The sequence below is a fragment of the Rhinolophus hipposideros genome (genome assembly GCF_964194185.1).
Source record: "Rhinolophus hipposideros genome assembly, chromosome: 10".
NCBI classification, from domain to species: domain Eukaryota; kingdom Metazoa; phylum Chordata; class Mammalia; order Chiroptera; family Rhinolophidae; genus Rhinolophus; species Rhinolophus hipposideros.
Genome location: NC_138056.1, coordinates 51484243 through 51509428, shown reverse-complemented (window position 1 = coordinate 51509428; position 25186 = coordinate 51484243). Strand labels below are relative to the sequence as shown.

At 46.2% G+C, this 25186-nt stretch overlaps 1 protein-coding gene across 11 annotated transcripts in view; it reads left to right on the top strand.

Annotated features, from left to right (window-relative positions):
* Positions 1 to 25186, top strand: part of TENM4 (teneurin transmembrane protein 4) — a 985233-nt gene that overhangs the window by 846536 nt on the left and 113511 nt on the right. For all 11 annotated transcript variants that reach the window (XM_081062099.1, XM_081062105.1, XM_081062104.1 and 8 more), the window contains 2 exons: positions 67 to 267; positions 18788 to 18973. In XM_081062099.1, coding sequence (XP_080918225.1) covers positions 67 to 267; positions 18788 to 18973 — 387 coding nt within the window. The remainder of the gene's footprint in view (positions 1 to 66; positions 268 to 18787; positions 18974 to 25186) is intronic.

Genomic DNA, 25186 nt, shown 5'->3' with positions numbered 1-25186 from the left:
TGCTTAAAGAAGCCTCATCTTTGCTAGTCAGACACTTACCTGTGTGCTCTTTCTTCCGTGTCACAGTGGACTGCATGGACCCCACGTGTTCTGGCCGGGGTGTCTGCGTGAGAGGCGAGTGCCACTGCTCTGTGGGATGGGGAGGCACCAACTGTGAGACACCCAGGGCCACATGCTTGGATCAGTGTTCGGGCCACGGAACCTTCCTCCCAGACACCGGGCTTTGCAGTTGTGACCCAAGCTGGACTGGACACGACTGTTCTATCGGTAAATGTGGGGAGAAGAGGGACACGGCGTGGATGGAGGGAGGAGGTTTCCACTGTGACATGTTCACCATTCAGTGCCCTGATCAGTGCCCTGACCCTGTTCTTTCTCAGTCGTGTATCAGTGGGCTCCCCATGTCGCTGAGTGCTTTTCTTCTTTTCCTGAACTCGAGCCTTCAATACTTCTGTTCTTAGATGGCCACAGGATTCAAAAGTCATATCCTCATACCCTTGCTTTCATTAGTGGTGGCCTTGAGAGTCAAAAGACGGCCCCTTTACCATGTGAATTATAGTAATAGATGTGTTTCACTGAAATCTCTTCTGTCACATTACGATGGCCATCCCTAGAGGCAAGGTCATAGCAAACAGTGTACCCAGGTGAGATCTGCAGGTATGGAGCTTCGCTTTCACCCATTAATAAGAATGAAGTCCAAACTCAGTATAGTCTTTAGGGTTCTCTGTCATCTGACTCCCACCCACCTTTCTGGCCAGATCCTCTACGAGACTATAAGTTCCATGAGGATAGCAAGCATGGCTTATTTACCTCCCCATTCCAGGACTCAGCGTAGATCTGGCCCACCGCAACTGCTCAGTAAATACTGATGAACGAATGAATGACTGAACATGTGATTGAATGTGTTCTTGATTGCAGTATTTGGTTCACTACAGGGTTTATACATACAAAGTTCAAAGGATAATTACATTGGCATCTTTCTGTTTATAAGCATTTTATAATTCATAGGCCCTCTCAAGGTGAGAATTAAATGAGAATATAGGTGAATCACCTAAGCACCGTATTGGTTTATAGTAGGTATGTTCACTTCTAATGTCTCATTTAAACAGCATTCACTGTTTAAATACACACACACACACACAAAAAAAAAAAAAAAAAAAAAAACTATGAGAAAGGCATCATCATCCCTTTTTGACCAATTTACATAACATTTGACCCAATGAATGCGTATTGAGCACCTACTGTGTGCTAGGCACTTTTATAATCAGAAGGGATAAAGAGGTAAGAAAGTTCCTGCCTTTGTGAGCTTACATTCTAGGGAGAGGGGAAGGGGACACAGCAAACAAACAAATGAAGATAAATCAGCTGATAAAGAAGCGTAGGCCCAGAAAATTTTGAGTAATCCTGTCCAACATCACACAGCTAAAAAGTGATAGCATCTCCAGCTATGTTTTGTGGGGGTTTTTTTTTTCACCCTAAATCACTTTCCCCATTGTACCACACTGTTTTAAACAAAGTGAAGTTCAAATGAACTCATCGTGTTGTGTGTTAACAGTTCTGGTTGTGATCAGGAAGGATGGTAAAGACCTTTGGCAAAAATGAGATCCACGCAGCATTTGTGCCTTTGGAATACTTTGAATTGCCTCTCCCCATTCAGTGGAGGGAGGATTGATGTTCAATCCGCAGCCTAAATTGGACTTCTTTCCTTGTTTGCAACGCTTGTGTAAAGACATGATTGCAAACACAGATGCACGGCGTCTTAGGAACAATTCTTTTTATATATCTCTGTTTGTAGCAATATAATAAATGGTCCTCTTAAAGGTACACTGGATTGTATTGTTCATTATGGGGCCACACAGCTAATTTATGTTAGGTATATAACTGTCCGTGCATTGTTAATCCCTGATGAAACTCCACGGCCTCGGACGGAGGCAGGAATATCTTCGGGTGTCTTTGAGGTATGTAAAGCATACCTTTGTAAAAGGAGACAACAGGACCCTTGGAAAGGACATTGAATAGAATTGTGAGAGCTCATCTTCCCCAACTCTGCACACCACTCCCCATAACTGGTAGCATACATGAATGTGGCCTCATGTGAAGGCAAAGGAGCTCCATATTTTGAGACGAGTCCCTGAGTCCGACAGACCTGGGTTCACACGTTGGCCCTGCGACTTACTAGTTATAACTTTGGGCGAGTCACTGCACCTCTCTAAGCTGTAAAATGGAGATAATGATAGTACCTACCTTCTGGAGTTATTATTTGGAGAATTAATTAAGATAATGCAAAAAAGCACTTAGCATGCTACTTAGCCCATGGTCCGGGCTCAGTAAATGTTAGCTATTGTTATGATTAGGATTAAAATACCCATTGGTAAGAGCCCTTCATATAAACGAAGACATTTGATAGAGGCAAGATGAGATATGCCCTTTCAGAAATGTCAGTTATAGTTTTTTAAATCTCTCACCTATAACGGATTAAAACAAGGCCAGGAATTTAAAAGATGGCTTCAAAATTGCTCTCTCCCCTTGCAATAGGAATAACAATTTGTGCTTGTCGGGGGCCTCACAGTATATAAAGATATTTCTCTCTCTCTCTCTCTCTCTCTCACACACACACACACACACACACACACACACACACACACACACACAGCATCAACAGCCCCATGAGGCAGTGTGACAGGTATGGCATTATCCCCCTTCACAGCAAGGCTCAGGGAGTTGCAGCGACTTGCCAAAGTAACACCGGTGCTGGTGCACGACGCAACATGACGTGAGGCGTGAGGAGTCCAAGCCCGTCCTGGGGCCACCCCCTAGCCTCCTTCCCAGCACACTGTGCTGCCTCCCCACAGGCCACTGTTTCTCCTCAGCTGTCACCTCCCCTCCGGAAGCCAGTCTGCAGGCTGGTGAAAGCACTCCATGGTGGCTCTCTCTTTGCATCGCCTGCTGTGTAGGCAGTAGCCGCCTGGGCTCAGTCCTGGTTCTGCCACATGCCACCTGTGTGACCTTCGCAAGGTTCTTGACTTCCGTCTCCTTCTCTGAAAAGTGGAGGTAATAATAGTACCTACCTCAGAGGGTCATGTGATCATTAAATTATATAATGTATGTCCGCACGTGCCTGCATAGAATGAGCACGTCATGTCTTTCTTCTACCTCCCTTCTGAGGACACTTGCACTGAGTAGAGGTGGAACTCACTGTCGAGTTTTTGCCATGAAGTGAAGCACGGGATGTGTCACTGACTGGTGGCCACGGTAGCTGAGGGACTCGTCATGTTTAGGGAGTTAACTGTGGGGAGTAGAAAAGGCAGACGACTTTGTTTCAGAAGGCCTGCTCCCCACTACTTGAGTAGCTTCAGCCAGTTGCTTAACTCCCCTGACCCTCGCTTTCCTTGTAGGTAAAACTGTCTATGAGACTTTCGGGAGTCAGTGAGAAAATGTAGGTAAAATGGTTAGCGCAGTGTCTGGCCCGACTGAGACGCTGGGCAAGTGGTAGCATTAGTCATGTTGTTTGTGTTATCTGCTCCTGGCATGGCAGGGCTGGCACAGACACCTCCCGGAGCCTTCCCTTCAGGAGCTGCAGGCCGATAGACACAGTCAAAGGGATTCTTGCACTATCAGCACTGCTTGGGGGTTGCAAGGTTGGCAGAAATGGGTCCCCATGATCTGGCCCTCCTAGGAAGGAAGACTAGCTCTTCCCTGAGATGAGTGTCTTGCTGTTTGGCATGGAAAACAGGATTTAATGAAGGCAGTTTAAATCAACGTGCCCTGCACTCAACAACCAGCCTGTAATGAAATGTGAGCCGACAAGTTCCCAGCACTTGGGTTAGGTTTGTGGAAACAGTAAAGTCAGATTGGATACAAGTGTTTACTCAGGCCCCTGGCTTCCCAGCCACTTGGCTTCCAATGTCCTCTCAGAAATCCCTCCTTAAATCCAGCCTCGTTAATGTGGTTTTCCTTCCTGACAAACCACACAAGACAACTGTTTGAACAGATTCCTATGTCCCTGAAGAGCGTAGGTGATGTGCTCTTCCCCTACCCCCAATATACTCAGTCCTCGACTCTGGGCCCGTGGGACTTCACTTCCTCAGCCCTTTGAGGGTGCTGGTGATAGTGGTAGTGGTGATGGTGGGGATGGTGGTGATGGTGGTGGTGGAGGTGGTGCTACTGCTGATGTTTTACAGATGGGAAGAGTTGGAGAAGGGAAGTGACTTAAAAGTAACCCAGCTGATCAGTGACAGAATTTCAGTGAAGTTCAGGCCCATGTTTTCCAAGTCCTCAGCTCTTGCCTAAAGCCCCCCTTGCATCCAAAGAGGTTTCCCTATCAGTAACCTTGTCTTTTTTCCTGACAATCCGCAGGATGGAGCATTAACTAGAGAGCCCATCTGTTTCTTGGTGCTTACCATGTACCAGATATTGACCTAAGTGCTTTACAGCCATTATCTTAGTTAAGGTTCATAAAAACCCTGTGAAAGAAGTAGTACTAGTTCCATTTTCCAGATGAAATTAAAGCGCAGAAAAGTTAAATTGCTCACCAGCATCCCGCCATTGGTAGAGGGCCGATCTGGCTCCAAGGCCCCTCCTCAGCTCTGCGGTAAACTGAGCAGTGTATTATAACCATGCCTATCTCTTGCCAAACCCTGAACTCCATGAGGTAAGGAAGGGTCTGTTGATATCCCTGGGACACGGCCTGACACACATTAGGTTCTCAGTGATTACTGAATGAATGATTCACCCAGTGAAGGTCAAAGGGGACGGAAGGGGCTATAGGTAAAGGTTTTGTCCAGGAAGATCCCAGCACACGATCAGACAGTCTAACTTCTTCTCTCAGGACTCCACTCCCGCCATCTTACCCCCCCTCCCTGCCCAATACACTCTGCAGGGCAAAAACCAAATCCCTAGGCTCCTTTGTACTCTCCTAAACTAAGTCATGTTAGTTCATGTGCAGTGCCAGCCAGCCAGAACCCCTCCTGGATAAGAGCTGGCATCATTTCACCTCCTTCAAGCCTTCTTCCCCAGGGAGCAGCCCTGCTGGGCTGGATGCCTCATCAGCTTTTGCATAAAGTGGGCATGCTCAGAAGCACTGCTGAGCACAGCGCCCCCCCCACCCTCTCCCCAAGTGCTTTCATGGCTTCTCATCCTTTTGACCTGGACCTATCTCAGAAAAGAGAGGGAATTTAGTCTTTGAGATGGTCCTTCAAATTGGAAAAGCCCTACCTTTTTTTCAGAACCTAAAAGGACTTCTGAAGATTTCAGGCTCTGTGGCATTTTCCAGGGTACCATTTCAACTGTGACCTCTTAGACTCAGCCTTTGCCCTCCATTGGTTCTCCCTCTGGTCTTCCTTCTCCTCCACCAAGCCCAGTGGCCTCTGTCCTCAGCATCATAAGTTCATTCCTCATTTCCACTGCTTGGTGAGCTCTCTGCAATCTTTTCTTCCATAAATGACTTGTATTTAAGAAGGCCTCCTCACTACATTTTATTCCTTTTAGGTCTCTGGGTCATAGAAGCAGCACATGGCAGAGATTCTGCCTATAAAATGCTCATGCTAGTGGTTTGTGATTTTATCGTTTCACTGCAGTTGAGTTTCACAGAATAACAGGTGGAGATGTTTTAGAGATTCGATGGTATGGGATTGGAGGTAACGTGTGCAGTCAGTGTGACTGCGTGGGACTTGGAGTGGTACCAAGTCAGACGACTTTTCTCCACAACCCAACTTATCCAGAGAATATGACTAGTGATACCTGCCTTGCGCTGTTGTTGTTCACATTAGCTTTAATATGTAGGTATCAAATCCCTGGCGTGATGGCTAGCATTCAGTAAGTACTTAATAGATAAAATATTAGTGTATATTTTTTAGAATGCATGATTAAATCTAAATTAGCCAAAGAGTCCTTAGACTCTAACAAATTGTCAGTTTGAGGGCAGTTTACATAGTGAAGGTTTGGAGCCAGACCTGGATTTGAGTCCGTGTCACCTTGAACGACTTGCTTTCTCTCTCCGAGGCTCGGTTTCTTTGTGGTTTCTGAGACTCTCTGCCACCCCGTCCCCCAGCCCCCAACACCAGTCACCAAGTCCAGATGAAGAGTCCTTAACGTGCTGGCACACTTATCCCCAAACAACAGCACGAGGGCCACGGAGATTAATTATCATCAGCCTCCTCTCAGTGTAGTGAGCTTCCTGAGCCCCACGGCAGATCAGAGTGCAGCCTCCACAGAGAGAGCACGCAGCCCAGCCGGGGACCTGCACCCGCCCCTGACAGGCACACCATCTGTGTCCTCCCTGTGTGCCGGGCACTCTTCTAGGCACAGAGGATCAGAGAGCCACAGTCCGTGCAGGAAGCGACACCTAGTTAGGTGGCATGATAAGAGCTCCGACTGATGTGTATACAGTGGGGTTTGCGAGCACAGGGGCAGGAGCAATGAGCTCAGCCAAGAGAGGGGTGGGAGAGGAACCTGGGAAAGTCTTGTGAGCCAGACCTTCGGAGGGGACAGACAGGGGCTCCCTGGTGGCAAAACAGGGGAGCAGTCCAGGCAGAGGGAATGGCGTGGGCAGGAGTACAAAGCTGTGCCCAGAGCGCCATCTGTTTGTAAAGTCCTGCCTCAGCCTGACTGCCGAGTAGGAGCTACAGGGGTATGGAGAGGAAGTAGGGCCAGAAAGGTGGGCAGGGTTCAAATCATAGAGTCCACTGAATGCCTCCCTGGAAATCTTGGATTAAAAAAAATTTTCAATGCACATTGTTGATTTCCCTTTCAGACTCCACATCAGGGCCCTTTCTTTAGCTCTTTCGGCTCAACCTGACCTAGGCTCTCCCTTTACTTAGGGTGACCTTCTCAGATCCTCTGAGCATCCAATTTCGTCTCTATTACTCTCCTCCCCTACCAAAAAGAAAAGCATAATTAATAACAATAATGACTAGATGGATAGGGAGCAGAAAAGCTCTGTTATCAAAGTAAGTCACAATTGACAGCAAAATAAGCCCAATGCCTTTAAAAAAAAATACACTGAAAGTAGCAACAGGGTTAAAAAAAAAAAAGTTAAAGCTCTGAACACAGCAGTTGCATTAGTGCTAAATTTTGAAAATGATAATTCAATTTTATTTACGAGGCAAAGTATAATTATATTTAATTTTGGGAGAACAGAATTTAATTCTTATTAATGACAGAAAGACTGAGTGAGATGCTTTAATGCCAGAGAAATTGTCTTATGTTCATGGATGGGAGAGAAAATTAGATTCAGCACTGAGCATTCTCCCATCACAAGTCTCATTTGTGTAGCCGGAATTGTTCCCTCTCGGAGAGGCATTAGCTTCTCAGCCCAGAAAGCACAGCACTGACATCCAATTAAACATCAAAAGGAAATGATCAGACTGGGCTATTTCTGTATAGGTATGTTACGGGAGGGGAAACTCGAGGTTAGAATTTCACCCGAGGAATAATATCCATTGAGACTTGACATTTCCTGTACCCCTTGCCAACAGCAAGTGCTAGCCTAAAAATCAAAGTTCAGAATAATAAATATGTGAGAGATTGACACTGAGGCAAAGAAATAAGAGGAGGTGTTGGAAGGAGGCAGAAAAGAGCCCACTAGTTGTGTGGGAAGTAGTGTGGCGGTTTGAACACAAGGAGATGGTCAGTGCCTAACATTTCATCAAAGACTGGGAAATTGGGCCCAGACAGGCGTACTACTAAATACTGCCAGAGGTAAAGGCTGATAAACTGGGAGCTGGCAGCTTTGTAATTTAGTAGAATTTCCCCCGACAGCCCTGTAAAATTTTCTATCAGAATTGGAGCTCTTCAGTATGCAAATGTAAGCCCTCCTGAAATTGGGCATCAGAATCAGGTTTCTGTTTGGATGCCCGAGCTGACATCTTCCACAAAATCTCTGGTTATCTTCCTGAATCAAACTGCTGGTGTGATAACGCGTGATTTTAAAATAATCACTATTCTTTGAATGGAAATTTTACAGTGCTCCTTCATGTATGTGCTTCATGATTTATTCAAACAACAAATACCTAAACCTCTGACATTGCCGATGGGGTGATGCCCAGGAAACTAGGGTTCAGAGAGCCTGGGTGAGTTGCCCAAAGACAGTCTGTAAAAACAAGGATTCAAATCCAGCCTTCTCTGGCTTCAGAGCCCATGTTTATCCCCTGCATGACTCTGTCATTAGCTATTAGCAAGGTTTATTGTTGATACTGTCTATGAATCAGGTATCAGGTTTCTAAAGTACCGCTTCATTTGGTACCACTTCCAGAAGCAATGTAAATTGGATCATGACCAATGGTGTACCTGGCAATACTCCCAGGGTTCAAGGAAAAGCGCAATTGGTTTCTGGGGTGATCAGGGTGGCTTCTTAGAGGAAGGGGGTTTCAGGTGGGCGAAGGGGTTGGATTTGAGTTGACAGAGATAGAAGGAGGAGGCGGGCACCTTGCAGCAGCCCATTGTGGAAGCCGGGGTTTGCAACAAAGATGGGACAGATCATTCCATTTTCTAGGGAAGACCCGTTGTTTGGAGTGGCTTAGCTTAGGACATTTGTGGTAGTAGTGAGAGGAGGGAGAAGCGAGGGAAGTTGGCGGGCATCAGGTCATGAATGGCCTTGAAAGAGTTTTATTTAGGTTTTCTCTGTCAGTGGGAGCCACTGAAAAGTTTTAAGCAGAGAGGTGATATAGTCAGCTTTAGTTTCAGAAAGCTCACTCTAATACTGGCTACAGTTTGAGGTGTCTGGGGAACATCTGGGTGGAAAAGTACAGGGGAGAGTTAGATAGGTGAGCACGTGACTGGGTGGAGAGGTGGGCCTTTCACAAGGAATAGCAGGGCTAGAGGTCTTTGAGAAGAGCATTTAACACCAACTGTCTTTTCAGTACATCCAACTGGGCCCTTTCTGTGGGGTCCGGGTAGCGTTCTACCCCTAGCTAAAATACACATCCCAGTCACATTCTTTGACTTCTCTGTTCACCAGCCCTTTCCTAGCTTGTTATACTTCAGCAAGGTCAGACTCCATTTGGAGTCTAGGTTTGCACACCTCTGATCAGCAAGCCCAGTGCCCTCCAATTAGGATGAATAGCAGTGACCTACTACATCTTGTGATAGGTGCTTCAAAAAGCTTGAAATTCTGGTCCTGGGGAAATAGGTTGCTATGAACCAACATACTGGAATCCACTTTTCTGCTTGGTTTGAAAGCTTTCTGAGCTCCTTGAGTGAGGTGAAAGGCCGTGTGGTTTCTAAGGCTCATTAGCTGGCTGCCACCTCGGTCTGTGGAACAGAGCCGTGGCTGCAACAGCTCTGACTCTCAGGTGATAGGGATGGAAGTTACAAAGCACAGACAGTGGCTTGGGTTTGGCCTCAATGTCAAAAGGAGACTAATTACTGTGAGGAAGTCGGAGGCTCCTTTCCTGTACCTTCCTCCCCTTCTGGCTTCTTCCTGAAACCTGCACTGAGACTAAAAAGCCATCTGCCCAATTTGGTGAGAGAGGGAGGGAGAAAGAGTGGGTACTATATCCAAACCAATTTGTTCAAAATATAGTGATATCTGGCCTATGGGAAGGAAAGTTAACTTATAATTAGTTTACTATGTGTCAGGCATGGTGGCTGGTTTTGGGCTCATTTACACTTAGGTCGACTTGAGTTGCTTGAGGATAGGAATAATTTGACGTAATTTCTGAATCTTCAGTCTAGGGGTATCTGACACATAGTAGGTGCTTTAATCTATTTTAAGATTCTGGTAGATAGGTATCTTTACCGCCATTTTATAAATGACTAAAATAAATGTCGGCGGTGTGCAATATTTGTTTCCCATAGCTGGGAAGTAGCAGAGCAGCTTGTATCCATACAGCTTGCCTAAATCCAAGTGTCTCTTCTGTGCAAAATCATAGAACCTTGACCAGTTACATGGAGCATGCTGTCTCCTACTACTGGAATCTGGTAGTATGTAGAAGCAGTCAGAAATCCATCTCCTGTGTAAGACTCACTGTGGAATTCAAAGATTAATCTGCAGATGGCAGGGTTCTGGAGCAACACAGATAGACAGACTAATAACCCTGATAAAGAAAGGTCCACATAAAGTGCTCTGGAAGCACAGGAAGTGAAACCCCTTCCAGCTGGGGCAGGGCACTGGAAGGAGGCTTCACGGAGGAGGTGGCATTGGAATCAGAACTCAAAACGCATTTAGAGTCGAGCATGTGAAGATCGGGGTAAAGGAGAGCCTAGACCATGGAAATAGCATGTGCACAAGCGCAAAGGAGGAACCAAAGTGTGGTGAGGCCCCATGTTTAGCCATTTGTCTACTGTGTTTCCCCGAAAATAAGACCAGGTCTTATATTACGTTTTGCTCCAAAAGACGCATTAGGCTTATGTTCAGGGGATGTCCTCCTGAAAAATCATATTAGGGCTTATTTTCCGGTTAGGTCTTATTTTCAGGGAAACATGGTAGTTGGTCCCTCACATGAATATTTCCTAAGGCAGCCATCAGGTTCTTGCTCCAGTACTGACATGTGTGTCACCGTGTGGCAAAGGACAAGGCACTTCCCTCTTGGGGCCCTCGTTTTCTTGTCTACATAATGGCTGGAGCATTTCTGAGGTGCTTTCTCATGCTCTGCCACAAAACTGCTCCTCTAAGTTTTCCTCCTTTTTTTCTCTCTCACCCCTAAACCCGCCTGAAAGAGATCCCCTGGCCAGAATCAGACCACTTTCTGTCCACCATCAGCTCTCTTCTGGTTTGCCCTCCTTCTTCATGTTTCCCCTCCTTCTTCATGTTTCCCCTTTCCCCGTGGTCCTTTATCTCCAGCTCTTTTCCTTCATGACTCACAGCCTCCTTGTCTCTGTGCCTTTCTTTCACACACCCTTCCAAAACCCAGGATCACTGCAGCTACCCATCATCTCTGATCTCATAGCTGAATTTCTGAGCACCTTAAGCCAAATCATATCATGTTCATGATCTGTTGCATCTCCTGGGCCTTGCCAGCTGCAGTTCTCGCACTTTGTGAGTTAGTGCTCTCATGCCCAACAAGCTCTTTCAGAGTTCCACATCAATTCATCAGCAGGGAGTCCTACCTCACTGAGAACACTGAGGCATTGGGTATGTGCTTTCCCATTACCTGGCCTGTCCCTCTACCTCTCCCCACGGATGAGGTGCCCATGAAACCTGTTCCTCAGATTAACTTCAGGTCCAGTCTGCTCCAGCTGTTGAGAGGCGTCTCGGTTATTTACATCATGCCCTTGCTCTCCCCAGTACCTTCAAACCCTCCCCTCCCCTGGATCTTTCCAGCACATAAACATGACATAGTTTGCCACGTAGTCAGTGTATACTCAATAAAAGAGTGCACAATGCTAGGCACATTACATGGTGTTCAATTAAACCTTATAAGAACCTGAGATATTTTGCAGAAGAGCAAGCTGAGGTACAGAAAGATGAAATAACTTGACCAAGTCACACAGCTAATTGGATGGGTGGATGGATGGATGGATGGGCAGTTAGATGACCTGGATACCTGGTTAGAGGATTAAATACCTGAGATATTTTGTAGAAGAGCAAGCTGAGGTACACAAAGATGAAATAACTTGACCAAGTCACACAGCTAATTGGATGGGTGGATGGATGGATGGATGGGCAGTTAGATGACCTGGATACCTGGTTAGAGGATTAGATGACTGGGTGGATGGGTTGATGGATGGGTGAATGAATGGATGGAGGATGAAGAGAAAAACAGACAAATAAAGAGAAAAGTATAGAGTATGATAAGCATTGGGTCAGGGTGAGAAAGGAGACTAGGACTCTGATTTCAGAGATCTTATAGTTTAGCTGGGGTGATGCTCTAATACATAATTAATAGTCAGGGAAATATGTCAGATGACATCTGAGATTTTGCCTAAACCTGGTCCCACAATGCACAGAACAAAAAGCTGTATTAATCATAGTCACCTTTCATCCTAGCTAACTACATACCTGTGAACAAGTCACTTAATCTCTCCAAGCTGTTTCCTCATCTACAATGCAGAAATGAAAATACCATTACAGGACTATTGTGAGCATTTAATGAGATAATACTTGTGTGCCACCAACAGTGGTTCTACATTGTCTCCTTAAGTTTGCCTCAAATGCTGTGTATTGTGGTTTGGACTTAAAGTATACCAGGATTTCAGAGAAATTCCCTATGCTGTGCACTAACTCAAATGAGCTAATGATGAAACAGAAAATCCTAGCGAGAATCATTTACAATTATTTAATTATTTAAAATATAAAAATATTTTACAGTTATTAAAAATTCTTAAAATCAGTCTAAGAACCTCAGGTCCAAAGCAAAATAGAATGATTTTTCGTATCATCCATTTTAGTGCTAACTACAGACTTATTAAAGGACTTCTCAGGAGATCCCATGGGCCAAGGCTCGGTTTTCACATCCATGGAATTTTAAAAATGGCTTCACCTGCCTCTGTTTCTTGCTCAGCAGGAAAGCACACCGGTCCTTGGGTGGGGTCCCCTCTATCTTCCACTCATATCAATTTTGAGCATCTTTCCACGTTGAAGAAATTTTATGGGAAAATTATATATGTCTCTCCCTTTAGGGAAAAGACACAGCTTCCCCTACCAAGTGTTTTAATGAACAGGATTGTAAAGGAAGTCAAGACAAATGAAAATGTAGTCATGTTAGGTCCCAGGCGTCATCTATGCTTGTATGGGGATTAACTTTTTAGGAGAGAAGTCTGGGGCAGCTTTTTCCCATGCACACTTTGGGGCACAATTAACCAATAGCCAAACTTTATATTTTCCCCTACCTTCTTCACCCCTTCCTCATGTGTCCACGTGCTCCCATGTCACAGAAAGAGAATGGGTAAGACACAGGTATTTGGCATGACAGAAGATGTGTGTGACAGTGTAAGGACTGAGATACTTTATAGCATTCTCAGTTGCAGATTGGAGAAGAGGAGTGTCTAAGAAGGTTAGGCACAAAGGAGATTGAACCCCTGTGTGAATATATTTAGCCAAATAAATGTTGCACAATATGGCACTGAGATAGAGTTCAGCCAACTGACATAACACCTCTTCTGCGAAGCTTGTTTTTTTGTGTGTATTTTTTTCCAATTCATCTGTTCTTTCAACAAATATTTGTGGAAAACTCATGCTGTGCCAGCCCTGGTGCCTGCTGCCAGGGAACCAAGATGAATAAAAGCTAGAGCCTGCCATCAGGTGGGCTTCCAGTCTAGAGAGAAGACAGACATGTGCACAGATGAGGCAGGGCAGAAGTGGGAGGGGAAGAGAAGCTGCCGTGGGTATAACTTCCCTAGAAAAGCTAAGGAGTTCCTGGGCCTAACCTGCTTCATTTCCAAGGACCTGGAAAGTTCAGCCAAGAAGTTCACAACCTTGGAATGAGAATTTTAGGACAGTTGGCTATTACCACCTGTTTTCAAGAGGACACCTCGGCTACAAATACAAATGGCTTCTAACTGGGTTTTGAAGGTCTTGGCTGATGGTGTTGTGCTAGGTGACCAGAGAAAGAGCTTTATACCCAAATTTTGAGGCTGCTACTAAAAAAACAAATTCTTTGCTCTTCAGGAAGGTGCTTTTCTTCTAGAGGACTAGGAGTGGTGCTGATACAGGACATCTTAGGTCCCTATCAATTCATCGTGTACATAACATAGTTTACGTGGAGCTTTTCACATATCCCCTGTCTCTCAATTATCACCACTTACCCTGTAGGGGACCATTCTTACTCTCCCTAATTTGGGGAGGGGGTCGAAGCATGTTTCAGAGAGATTAAATAATTCTCCCAAGGACTCCATAGGGACCCAAGGAAATTGGGGGATCAGAATCTGAACCCTATGGATGGTGTACACCGTAGTACTTTAAAAAGTTCCTCCCAGGCTCCAACCCTCCAGCATGAGGTCAGAAACCTCTAATGTTAATCATGTGAAAGTCAGCTAGCATTTATCAAATGCTGTCTTGTATGGGGTGTTGCATACGTAAGGATTCACATCTGATCTTCTGACGTCAGCCTGGTACACTTGTCACCCCACCTCATTTCCTTTCTTATAAGAATGTGTGTGTCGCCATTTATCACATCCTGACCGTGGGCCAGGCACGATGCTAGAAGCCTTGCTTCTGTTCATGTTAACTTATTTAATCAGTTGAGGTTCTGTTCTGCCTGCCATCCTAGAGCGTAAACTCCTTGAGGTCAGGAAAGAATTGTGTGTGTTCTTCCCCAGTGAACCCCCAGTGCCTGCTGTAGTGAGCACTCAGGAAATTAAACACGAGAATAATTCCTACAACAACGCTCTACGGCAATCGGTGTCATCCCCAGCTTACAACTGAGGAAACCAGAGACCTAGAGAGGAAGTATGACCCAAATTTTACAAAGTCCCACTTTACATTACGTAAAAGACATATGAGCTGTCAAAGCACATTCTTTAGCATCATCCTATTTGGTTCTCACCAACCATTCTGGGAAGTTATATCTGCTTTAATGTCAAAGCAGAATGTAGGAAGAAAAATCAAGCTGTTCCTTTTATTTCAAGGACAAAGAAACATTGAAGCATATAAAGAAATCACAATAGGGGCTACAACTTGAGGCCAAATGATGAAGTAGCTTCTGCTCCCATCATGAGTCCGTGGGTCTCTTCCACTCAGGCCGAGACCATCTGCAGAGGAGAACCTGAACACTGACAGGTTGCATGACCATCAGGCAGCGCCCCATGAACATCAAGGTCACCCTGTTCAGGACCCTTCCATTGCAATGTGTAAGAGCTCACAACCCAGCTTGGAAAGGGCTGATGGAGGGGTGCCCGGCCACCAGGCAACTGTAGCTTCAGGCCAGGAGAGCATGTCTAGTGTAAACTGGTGAGGAAATGGAATATTTGGGTGGACAGCTCCGCAGTCTCCAGATGAGAAAAGTGAGACTGAGTGTCTGGGAGACTCTTCGTAGAGGATCTCATTTCATTTCACATCTACCCAGGATCTGACTTGGATGTAACAAAGGATAACCGACAGGGCCAGAAAAGCGGGGAGATCTGCTTGAAGAGCCAGGAGGTCCCCTCAAAGAAGAGGTTTCCCTTTTGCCTGTCAGTTCTTTTATCTGTAAAATGCCTGTCCTATAGCATTGCGCTGAGAGGTGTCAAAATGAGGAAGAAGGACCACGTGACCACATGACCTTGTAGATTTCCCTTATGCTGTCTGGGTCTCGGGAGCTTCACCTCGAGGAAAGATACTCGCCAGGTGTTCTCACAGCATTGTTGTGATTGTTAAATGAGAAATGGTACATGGAGAGTGCTTTGTAAACTGTCAAACCTGATAGGTGTTAGTTCGTTATTAACCAAAAATGACTTCCACACATTACCTCCCTTGATCTCACACCAGCCCTGTGAGACTGGTGAAGTGGGAATTATTACACCCATTTTACAGAAGTGGAAAGTAAGGCTCAACAAATTTCGTAACTTGCAATGTGCAGATTACCCAGCCAATAAGTGGCAAAGCCAAGGGTAGAGCCCAAATCTGTCTGACCCTAAGAGTGTAGTTTTTTTATTCATTGCGCTTAAGCGAAAAGATGCAGATGGAACAGCTGTAGATTGCTTGGATAATCTTTGGGATGCCCATATCAGTCAGTGCTTTATCTGGACTATGATCTCTTAGAGGGCAGAGGTCATATCTTATTGACCTCTAGATTCCCAGCACCGGGCACAGTCTCGCACTATGTCTGGCACATAGTGGGCATGCATGGAATATTATTGGAAGAATGAATCAGTATGAATTTAACAATACCTACTACATATGAGGCACCAAATATCCCTGAAGTGGACGCTGTCATAATCCCCATTTTACAGAGGAAGAAAACAAAGCTCAGAGCAGTTGAATAGATTGCCTAAGGTCACATCACTGGCAGAAAAGATACTTGGAGTCCCATCTGATTCCAAGTCTTACCCTTTTTCATTCCCACTGCTTCCAGACTAATTAATAGAGGAAAGAACAACCTGTTAGCTAAGACCTGATGTCAATTAAGTGCTGAGGAAAACCTGCCTCTTCTGCTCCCAACCCCCTTCTGCTCCCAACCCCCTTCTGCTCCCAACCCCCTTCTGCTCCCAACCCCCTTCTGCTCTCAACCCCATTCTGCTCCCAACCCCCTTCTGCTCCCAACCCCCTTCTGCTCTCAACTCCCTTCTGCTCTCAACCCCCTTCTGCTCCCAACCCCCTTCTGCTCTCAACCCCCTTCTGCTCTCAACCCCCTTGAGCTCTACATGCCCTGCTGCCTGAATTACCAAGGCTTTGGGCCCAGCCACCCATCCCTCTCCTGGCTCATACCTTGGTGAATAGAAGTGCTGTCTGCTGTTTACTTTCACACCATAAGCTGCCACCTGGAAATAGCGCAGGCAAACAAATGCTAAACTAGTCTTCCCTCAGGGGAAAGCTCTAGCCCTGAGAGCAGGCTCAGCCTCCAGAGTCCCCAGGACGCTGTGCAGAAAGGATGGAAGCCTCAGAAACAGGACTTGAGGAGGCCTGAGGCCTGTCACTGTTGTTTGTTTGAAAAGAAAGGAAGGAAGCCTGAAGAACATCCTGAGAAAGCCCTATTCCTGGAGGGCTGTGTTTCACAGCCTCACCCTCACTTGGGAAGTTTCCCTAAGGGCAACTCACTAGAGATAAACAGACAAATAGGCCTGGACTGATTTTCAGCCCGGCTGAGCAGGGTGTACAGGAATTGTTTTACATTCTCAGGTACCTGTAGCTCCATTCACACGCAGATTCATGCATTATCCAGCAAACCTTAATTAAGGGTCCGCTCTGTGCCAAGATACATGCTGGGTATCAGGCATAGAACTGATCAGAAGAATTTGATCCAGCCTCGGTGTCCCTACTCTGACAGTGATACAGAACAGAAATAGAAAATCACTCTACCATGTCATGTGGAAAGGCAGGAGCAAAAGAATACCGACAGGGTGAATCACAGGAGACTTCTCAGAGGAGGAGGGACACTGGAGCTGAGCCTGCAGGTCTTTGATATTCTGTAACATGGAGGGTGCTTATATCATACCTTCCCTCCATCTTAGGGTCAGAAAGGACCTTTGATGCCATCAGATTCCCCCGGCAGCAGAGAGGAAATTGACACCCAGAGAGAGGAAGTGACCTTCCCAAGGTCACTAGCAGGCTGAGCAGGCACAGACCTTGCAAACCTGGTCCTTGGACTCCTAGTCTAAAACTCCCTGTCCTGGGAAACCTTTCTTGAGTGAGTGGTCTTTGACATGCCCTTTCTATCGTCCACTTCACTGAGTGCTCACCGTAGCCCTGATGGTCCACACAACGCTGTGAGGCGGCATCATTATTGCCCACACTCAACACATCAAAGAAGTCAAGGAACCTGCCCAAGGTCACCCAGCTAAGAAGCTCCTGAACCTGGCATAGAACCCAGGTCCCCTGGCCCCAGGTCAAGGCTCTTGAACCCATTTTATTTACAGCAGCCTCCCTCTCTTCTGGGGAGCTGAGAAATCTGATGTGCTCCTGCAGGTAGCACTTCCCTTTTCAGGTGGTATATTTGGCAAGGTGTCTGGAATGGGAACACACCCTAAATAGTAACTCACTGGGTTTTTTTTTTTTTTTTAGTTCTTAAACATTTTAACCATTGCCTTATAGACTGATAAGGAAGGCCCGAGCCTCTGAGATTTAATTTTGTTAGATCTTTCCTTTTTCAAAAGTAGTTAGACTATGAGTAACTTCTAAACTAGGAGCACAGCTTAGAAGGGAGTAATGGGCAAATGCAATTTGATGCGGGTGCCAATCAATTTAGTTTAAAAGAAATTAAAGGCATTGAGATTTTCCCTTAAAGACGGTTGGGCCATGAGGCACAGAATGGAGGCAGGGTCACCCTCACAGCCTTGGCAGAGAGCCCTGGTGGCCATGGTTGCTCACCTCATTTTCTAAAAACCAGTTGTGTTGGGAGCCTTCATAACTTCTGCCTGTGTGACTGTGAAGCTGTGCTGGCCCCAGGCCCGAGGGACTTGTGAATCAAGGTGTGTGTGTGTGTCCAGGCAACTCCACTCTGGCTGTGAGGTGTCCCACTCCGTGCACCCCCACGACTCCACCCTCCTCAGTCCCCCACCCCCTCCTTGCCAGTCTATTTGTTTTGGATCAGAAAGGCCATTTAGCTGGTGCTTAGAGTTGCAGTGAGGGAGCGCTGAGACGGAGGACAGAGCATAAACCCAGCAAGGCATAAAACAACCACCAGAGTACACCCGGGAGGTGCCAGAGTCAAGGATGGAACCACCAGAGTACACCCGGGAGGTGCCAGGTCCAGCCTCCTACTCACCCCACCTCAATTAGAGTCAAGGATGGAACAAAATGCAGGCCCCGCAACCCTTCAAGTGCCCCAGCCAGACCCACAAGTACTTTTGGCAATCGGGGACTCATCCTTACTTTGTTTTCACACATAACTGGTTTTTAATTAAATTTGACTTTTCCTCACATCTGTTCAGCAGGCCGGTCCCCTTTGGAAGTGGCAAGCACAGAAGTGGGGACAGGCTGGCAATAGGGAAAAGCAAACAGAGCAGAGCCCTTCAATCCATCCTATTTTGGAGAAGAATGTGCTCCGGACAGGCTTCTGTCCCGAGAATTGTTCTCATCCAAGGGTCATTGTCCACGGAGATTAACCTCCCAAGCCTCTGGAATCCCAGTTGCTCACAGAAGCCCAGGAAGGTAGCCAAGTGTGACCCTGGTTCCCAACGGCAACTCGCTCAATACTTGTTTTTTCTCTCTCCTCCTGCCCCTGCCCCTGCCCCTGCCCGTCCTGGCCTGGGTTCCCTTCCCCCCTCTTCCCTGCAGAGATCTGTGCTGCTGACTGTGGTGGCCACGGCGTCTGCGTGGGGGGCACCTGTCGCTGCGAGGATGGCTGGATGGGGGCAGCCTGTGACCAGCGGGCCTGCCACCCACGCTGTGCCGAGCATGGGACCTGCCGCGACGGCAAGTGCGAATGCAGCCCCGGCTGGAACGGCGAGCACTGCACCATCGGTATGGCGGGCCCAGGCCCCAGGGTATCTTTTCCGGGCTGCATGGGACCCTTGTCTGTCAGGCGCTTTGGGGCCAAGGCTGTGCTCCCATCGCATGTGGGAACTGAGCAAACAGTCCTTTCATCTGGTGACATGATGATTGTCACTTCCTAGACATCCATTGATGTTAAACTCATAACTGGGAACTTTTCATCTCCTCTCTTCCTAAGCTGCATTTCCCAGATTCCAGTTACCTGGTTAGCATGCCTTGCTATTTAGCCCTTCCCAGGCCAAATGCAGTGTCGGTCTATGTTAAAAAGCTGGGGTTCCAAAGTGAGGCAGAGGAATCTCACTTAATAGCTGTGGGCAAGTCCCGATGCCTCTCTGAGCCTCAGTTTCCTCACCTCTAAAATGGGGATAGTCATGCATGTAAAGAGCTTAGCACAGGCTGGCACGGAGTCGCGTACTCAATAAATGTGCCATTATTATCAAAATTACAATCCCATTAGGAGGGCCCGGGCTTAGCTCTGAGCTCCCCATACACACGGGCCTCCTAGGCTGGAGCTCCCAAATAGGCCTGGAATCCTTGGGAAAGCTTCTCATAGGCCCCAGGCCACATCTGCACCCCATTAGTCCCGGGACCCTTCCCTCCCCTGTCCTCAGCTTCCGTCCTGTCTGTGTTTGTCTCCTTTCTCCTATCTCGCGGCCCCCTTGGCACCATGGGCCCCTGCCCAATGAAGCAGCACAGTTGGCAGCTTTCAAAACAAGCTGATCACTCCATTCCCTTCTTTCTGCCTTTCCTGCTGGTTTTGTTGATTTTAAACACAGCCAGACATTTTGCTTGGTTTATTATCTGGAATGAACACTCACCAAAAGCTCTTTATTGAATCAACTGGTTTGTATATGTGTGTTTTAACTTCTTCCCCTTCCATTTTTTTAAAGGAAGGGTCTATGATCAGATGGTGAGCACATGGCTTTGGAAGGCAGGATTCTGGGTGCCTCTCCAGCTCTGAAAGCCACCTCTTGAGTCTTACAGAAACTGGGAGACCAGCCCCAAAACTTTCAGGGGACAAAGGAATTTTGAGCAACTGGAACTGTCTCTTATCTCATGTTTTTGTTTTTTTCGTAAGGCTCCATTCTTTTTGTTTTATAGCCTGAAATTAGTTTATATTCCTCATCCCTGCCCTCACAACATCACTCTGTTTTATAAACGGCTGTAGAATACCTTAGACTTATTACAATTAATCATAGTGGCTTCTAAGTTTGGAGTATTTACAACGTGCCAAGCACTGTGCTAAGGGCTTTAAATGCATTACTTCATACTCTTCACAACCCCTGTGGAGGCACACATGTCGTTCCCTCCTGTTCAGGGACCTGAGGCTGAAGGTCACTTGGCGTTTAAGAAGCAGCACAGCAATTGGAGACTCGGTTTTCTGAGCTTTGGTGCAGGAGGCTGCTCACCAGCTGCTTGCCCTGCAGTCCTGGCAGGACAAAGCCCAAGTTTTCTACGGCAGCATCCAGCTCATATCCTTCCCAGTGCCTTTTCCTTTTGGTTGCACTCAGGGTTCCACACCTAGTTTGCCAGGCCACACTCTTAACAGAGCCACTCGGAGCCGATGGTAGCCCTCTCTGCTTTTCCTTAGCAGAAATGTGGTCTCTTACTGTGTGCTTCTGGGTGGCTTCTTTACGTCAGTGTCATCTTACTTTATGATTGTCCTGTACGCCCCTTAAAAAGAAGTGGCCCAAGTCACCTGAGGAGCCCTCTTCTTTAAACTCTGCTTTCACTTTTCTGCATGACTGAGTACAGACTGACCTTTTAGCCTCCCAGCCCAGAAGGGGGTTCATCCCTATTAAAAACAAAATCAGAGCCCAGAGGGAGCACATTCTGGTTTTCTGCCTTGCTTACAGTGACTTCTAACTTGCTTACAGAGTCACCTTACCAAGTTCCAAAAAGTTTATGGATGTCAGACTTTTATAAGATAAAAGCCTCTCATCTGAGGCTTGTGATAGAGGATTTTGGGAAATTCTCCCTCAATGCAGTCACCGATGACTTATGCCCGGGCTCGTGGGCAGGCTGCGCAGCGTCTAGTGTCTTGTGGATGTGCACGCACCTGGCCTGAAGAATACCCCTTTTGTCTCCATGCCGAGAAGTCAGACCATCCCCTCCCACCGCCCCTCACACCCCGTTGTCACCCTTTAAGAGCAAATTCCTCCTTGGGATTGCAGATGCTTCTTCCCCTCCAGATAAGAAATCCATCAAGGTAAATGTGCAGAATTCAAGAGGGAGGTTGACAGTCATAAATACCAGAAAAATGTCACAGGACATTGAAGAAGTAATGGACTGGTCATAGTGGCTCAGATGAAAGGACGCTGGCTGGGATTTCTATTACCTTTCATTGTGTGGTGAGCATTTCCTTTGTCCCTGTCTAATCTCCCCGCATGGCAACTTGCTCTCTGTACCCGTGCTCTCTGCCTGTAGCCAGCTGCATCCCCACTGAGGAAACAATACCCACGTGCTGAAGGGACACTTCATAACCTTGTTGGACAGAAGAGAAGGGGGGTAGGCAGCACAAATGAGAGAAACCACGGCGGTGCCTTCTTTTTTCTGTTTGGAATGGAAATAAGAAGGAGACAGCCCTTTTTAAACTTGGATGGTAACACGAAGCACTTTCTTATGCTTCCAGGGAACTGCACTCCCTGGGAGGGTCATTTAGGAAAAGAAAGAACTGCTGATGTGAAAAGTTAGAAATTCAAAGTGTTACCTTTTCTCTTGTTACCAGGTTTCATTATTATACAGTAGGTCATTATAGTGCTGCCAGCTCATATGCTGCCGTATAGTTATGTCCCACGCCAGAGAAAGAGCAGTGGCTCCACAACACTGATTCAGAGACCTCCGTGCAGTGAAAGGGAAAGAGAAGAGAGCCTGTTTATTCACACACTGCTGCCCTCCATAAACAGGAAAGAATGACTTGATTGCTTAAGAGCCGGCATAAAAGCATAAGACAAGTCTGGACTCCTTATGGTCAAATCCCCAGCATAAGAACCCTTTTACCCCAGTTTCATTTCCCAGAGCAGATTGTTAAAGTAGGAATTACACATCTCCTTTGGAGGCTTTGGTTCATCTTTTCTTTTATGGAAGCTAAGATTTTTCTCAAAAGAGGTTGGTTTTCAGAATGAAAGGGAATTTGACAGTGGCGTCCTCTTTGATGACAGTGTTTTTGTCAAAAAGCAAGAATAGTTCACATTGAATCCTGATTCCTTATGTTAGGAATTATCTGTCGCATGCATCTTCAAGAATGGTCACTGGGCGCTTCAGTTTCTCCCTCTGAGTCACACAATGGGGTGGCTGGTGGAGGCTTCTAGGGGACACGGAATCCTGGCCCCCTCCTCCACTGTCCACAGAACTGCACACCCGTCAGCCTGAATCTCAGTCACCAGCTCCTAAAAATATCCCACAAATAAAGGGATTTTTCATTTTCTCCCTCACTCGTCACTAATCTTCCCACTTGCATTTATGGAACCCAGCTTTCCTAGCCCAGAAGTTAAGGTAAGACGGATTGATTTTGATCTATTTCTCAAGTATATGGTCAACATAGAGTCATCAAAAGCATATTTTTGGATGTTTTTTCCAGGAATTTTATCGGTCTTTTAAGTCCGGGACTTAACCTCCAGTTTCTTTAGAGAAAGCTACACATCATAGTTAAATTTAAGAAGCTGCTTAATTTTTTTTCCTGTCTCTTTGAAAATACTACTAACATTTTGGATGACTGCTGCAATAGTGCGTTTCTTCACTTTGTGCTCCTTGTCCGTAAAATCTCGGAACACATGTGGGAAATGCCAGCTTCTGATTTCATTTGTAAAATTCCAACCTTGACCCCAAAGCTGTGATTGTTCCAGATGCCAGATATACAGAATTATTTACTAGGCTTCAGGAGAGCTGTCCAATCATATAAATCTTGATTCTTAAACAAATCCTCCTCTGGGAGTAAAGATCAAAATAATACTCTGATGATGCAATTACTAGAGTGAGCAAAGCCAGACCTCACGATGAAGAGAAATTATAAAGAAAGACCACAAAATCTTCTGGGGTTCTTTGTCCACGTTTGAAATGTAGAGCTCAGGTTTCTCTTTTGTAATCAGACAGCCGTCCACCAGAAGCTCACAAGGCACACCCAAGGTATCAGCACTCGTGTGATGGTCCCATGCTTATCCCTCCTCAAAAGCATTCTCTCACAACAGGACCTGTGACCTGACAGGGCAAATGCTGACAAGGAGAAAGAAAATGGACAGGGATCTACCCCCAAGTTATCAAAGCAAGAGCTTGAGTAGATGATGGTTCTGGGAGATTTCAGCCCACACGTAGAAGGGGTGGGAAAGTTAGTGGGCCTTGTGAGTCCCTCTCAGGATGAGTGCCATTGGCCACTTATTCATCGATCCTTCATCCAAAGCAAGAAGAGCATTAATATATCCAAGATCTTCACAAGAACATCTCTTTGGTAGTTTGTCATCCGTCAGAAAGAAATTTAGATGATTATAACCACCCCCAAGCATCACCTGCTCTAATGATCCTTGTTTAATCTGGCCTAACGTGTACCAATGATACAACTGTTATAGTCAACTGAGCCTCCTGGAAAATAAGAATCAAAAGTCACTGGCTATGTTCTCCATAACCTTTGATTGGGGATTGGGCAGGGATTGGGGGCGGGGGGCATCCCAGAAGTTTCTTGGGGTTATCCTGAAACTTTTGGAAACTTCTGTTGGTACAGGCAAGTCAAGGGAAGACGTTTTCATGTGGGAGGTCATAGAAATGCTAAAGAGAGCTAAGACCTCACAGACCCACCTCTGCCAGAAGCTCAGAGTCTGTATCACACATAACTGTGTGGCACCACTGTCTCCAGTTTCTTGTACAGTGACAGGAATATAGAAGGAACAGAAGAAACATCTGTGCAATGTTGAAAGAAGAAGCATGGCCCAAGAGGAAAAAATGACTCGACTACCGTCGTCTTCATCCTGAAGTTCTAAGGAGAAAGATGAAGGAATCTTTTTGAAGTTCCGAATCCACCATTCCTAATGCAAATTTATGGACTTGATGTCATCTTTTCCTAAAGTTAGTACTTTAAAATCATGATGAATTTTTAAGTGCCCATACTCAAGGGCGTATGTGCCAAGATTTTCAAACAATGAAAGCAACAGCCGTATGGACTTCTGCGTATGTCTCTTATAAATAAATGGCACTGGACTTCAAAGACCCAGTTATCACTTCCATTTTCAATAGCCAGAGACAAGGAATCTCTCTCTATTTCATTCCCAGGAAACTGTTGGACTTGGACTGTTACCAGCTTCTGGGTTCCCAGTGTGGCTTTGAGCTTACTGTGTAGGAAAGAAATCCCTTGATTGGTGGAGTCAGAACTTGAAGTTTCGAATGTCCACTTTTGTCTCCTGAAACCCACACGTTGCCTGCACCCTGAGTCTGCCTCAGTCACATCTCCTGGCTGCTTGCTATTGCCGCCTGCAGTCTGGAGACAGCAGTAAGCATTTTTAAAGGTATTAAAAATGTATTTACACTTCATCGAGATCTTTATTACTAAAAAATTCTTTCAAATGAAATGGCATTAGAAGAGAGAGCGTGCTCTCTGAAGTCAGCCCTTTGGGCGTGGGGCAAAAAGCTTATAGACCAGATGTAATCTGTACTCATCACCAGAGCCATGATATCACCATCAGAGTAAAAGGGAATGTGACCATGGATGGCATCCTCGTTAATGACTGTATTTTGTTGTGTTCGTGCATTCAACAACCCCATACGGAGCAATGCAATCCAAGTGTTTTGTGTTGGAGACCTCCCTCAAAGCACACGCTGCCTGGCAGTGTGGCCATGTGGATCCCAGTGATGATGTCTCATCCAGCCTAGTCATCCTTCCCAGCCCTGTGAAAGAAATCTAGGCCCATGTCATCTCTTCTATAGCTAGGTTCAGAGTTTTTACGAGAATGTATGATCCCACCACACTCAGCAGATCTGAAAGCAAAGAACAGCCACTGAGCCAGCCAGTCCAGGAAACCCTGCGTGTTCTTGCTCTCTGATGGCATATCCTGGGAGATGGTGTCTAAGACATTTCAGGTCACTTTGCAAAATTAGATGAGCGAGCTTGACTAAGACGAAAGTGACAGATGAATCAAGAAGCAAGAAAGGCTTTGCCTTAGCCAGAGATGCATCCTAGGCTGTTTTACATGTGGGCTG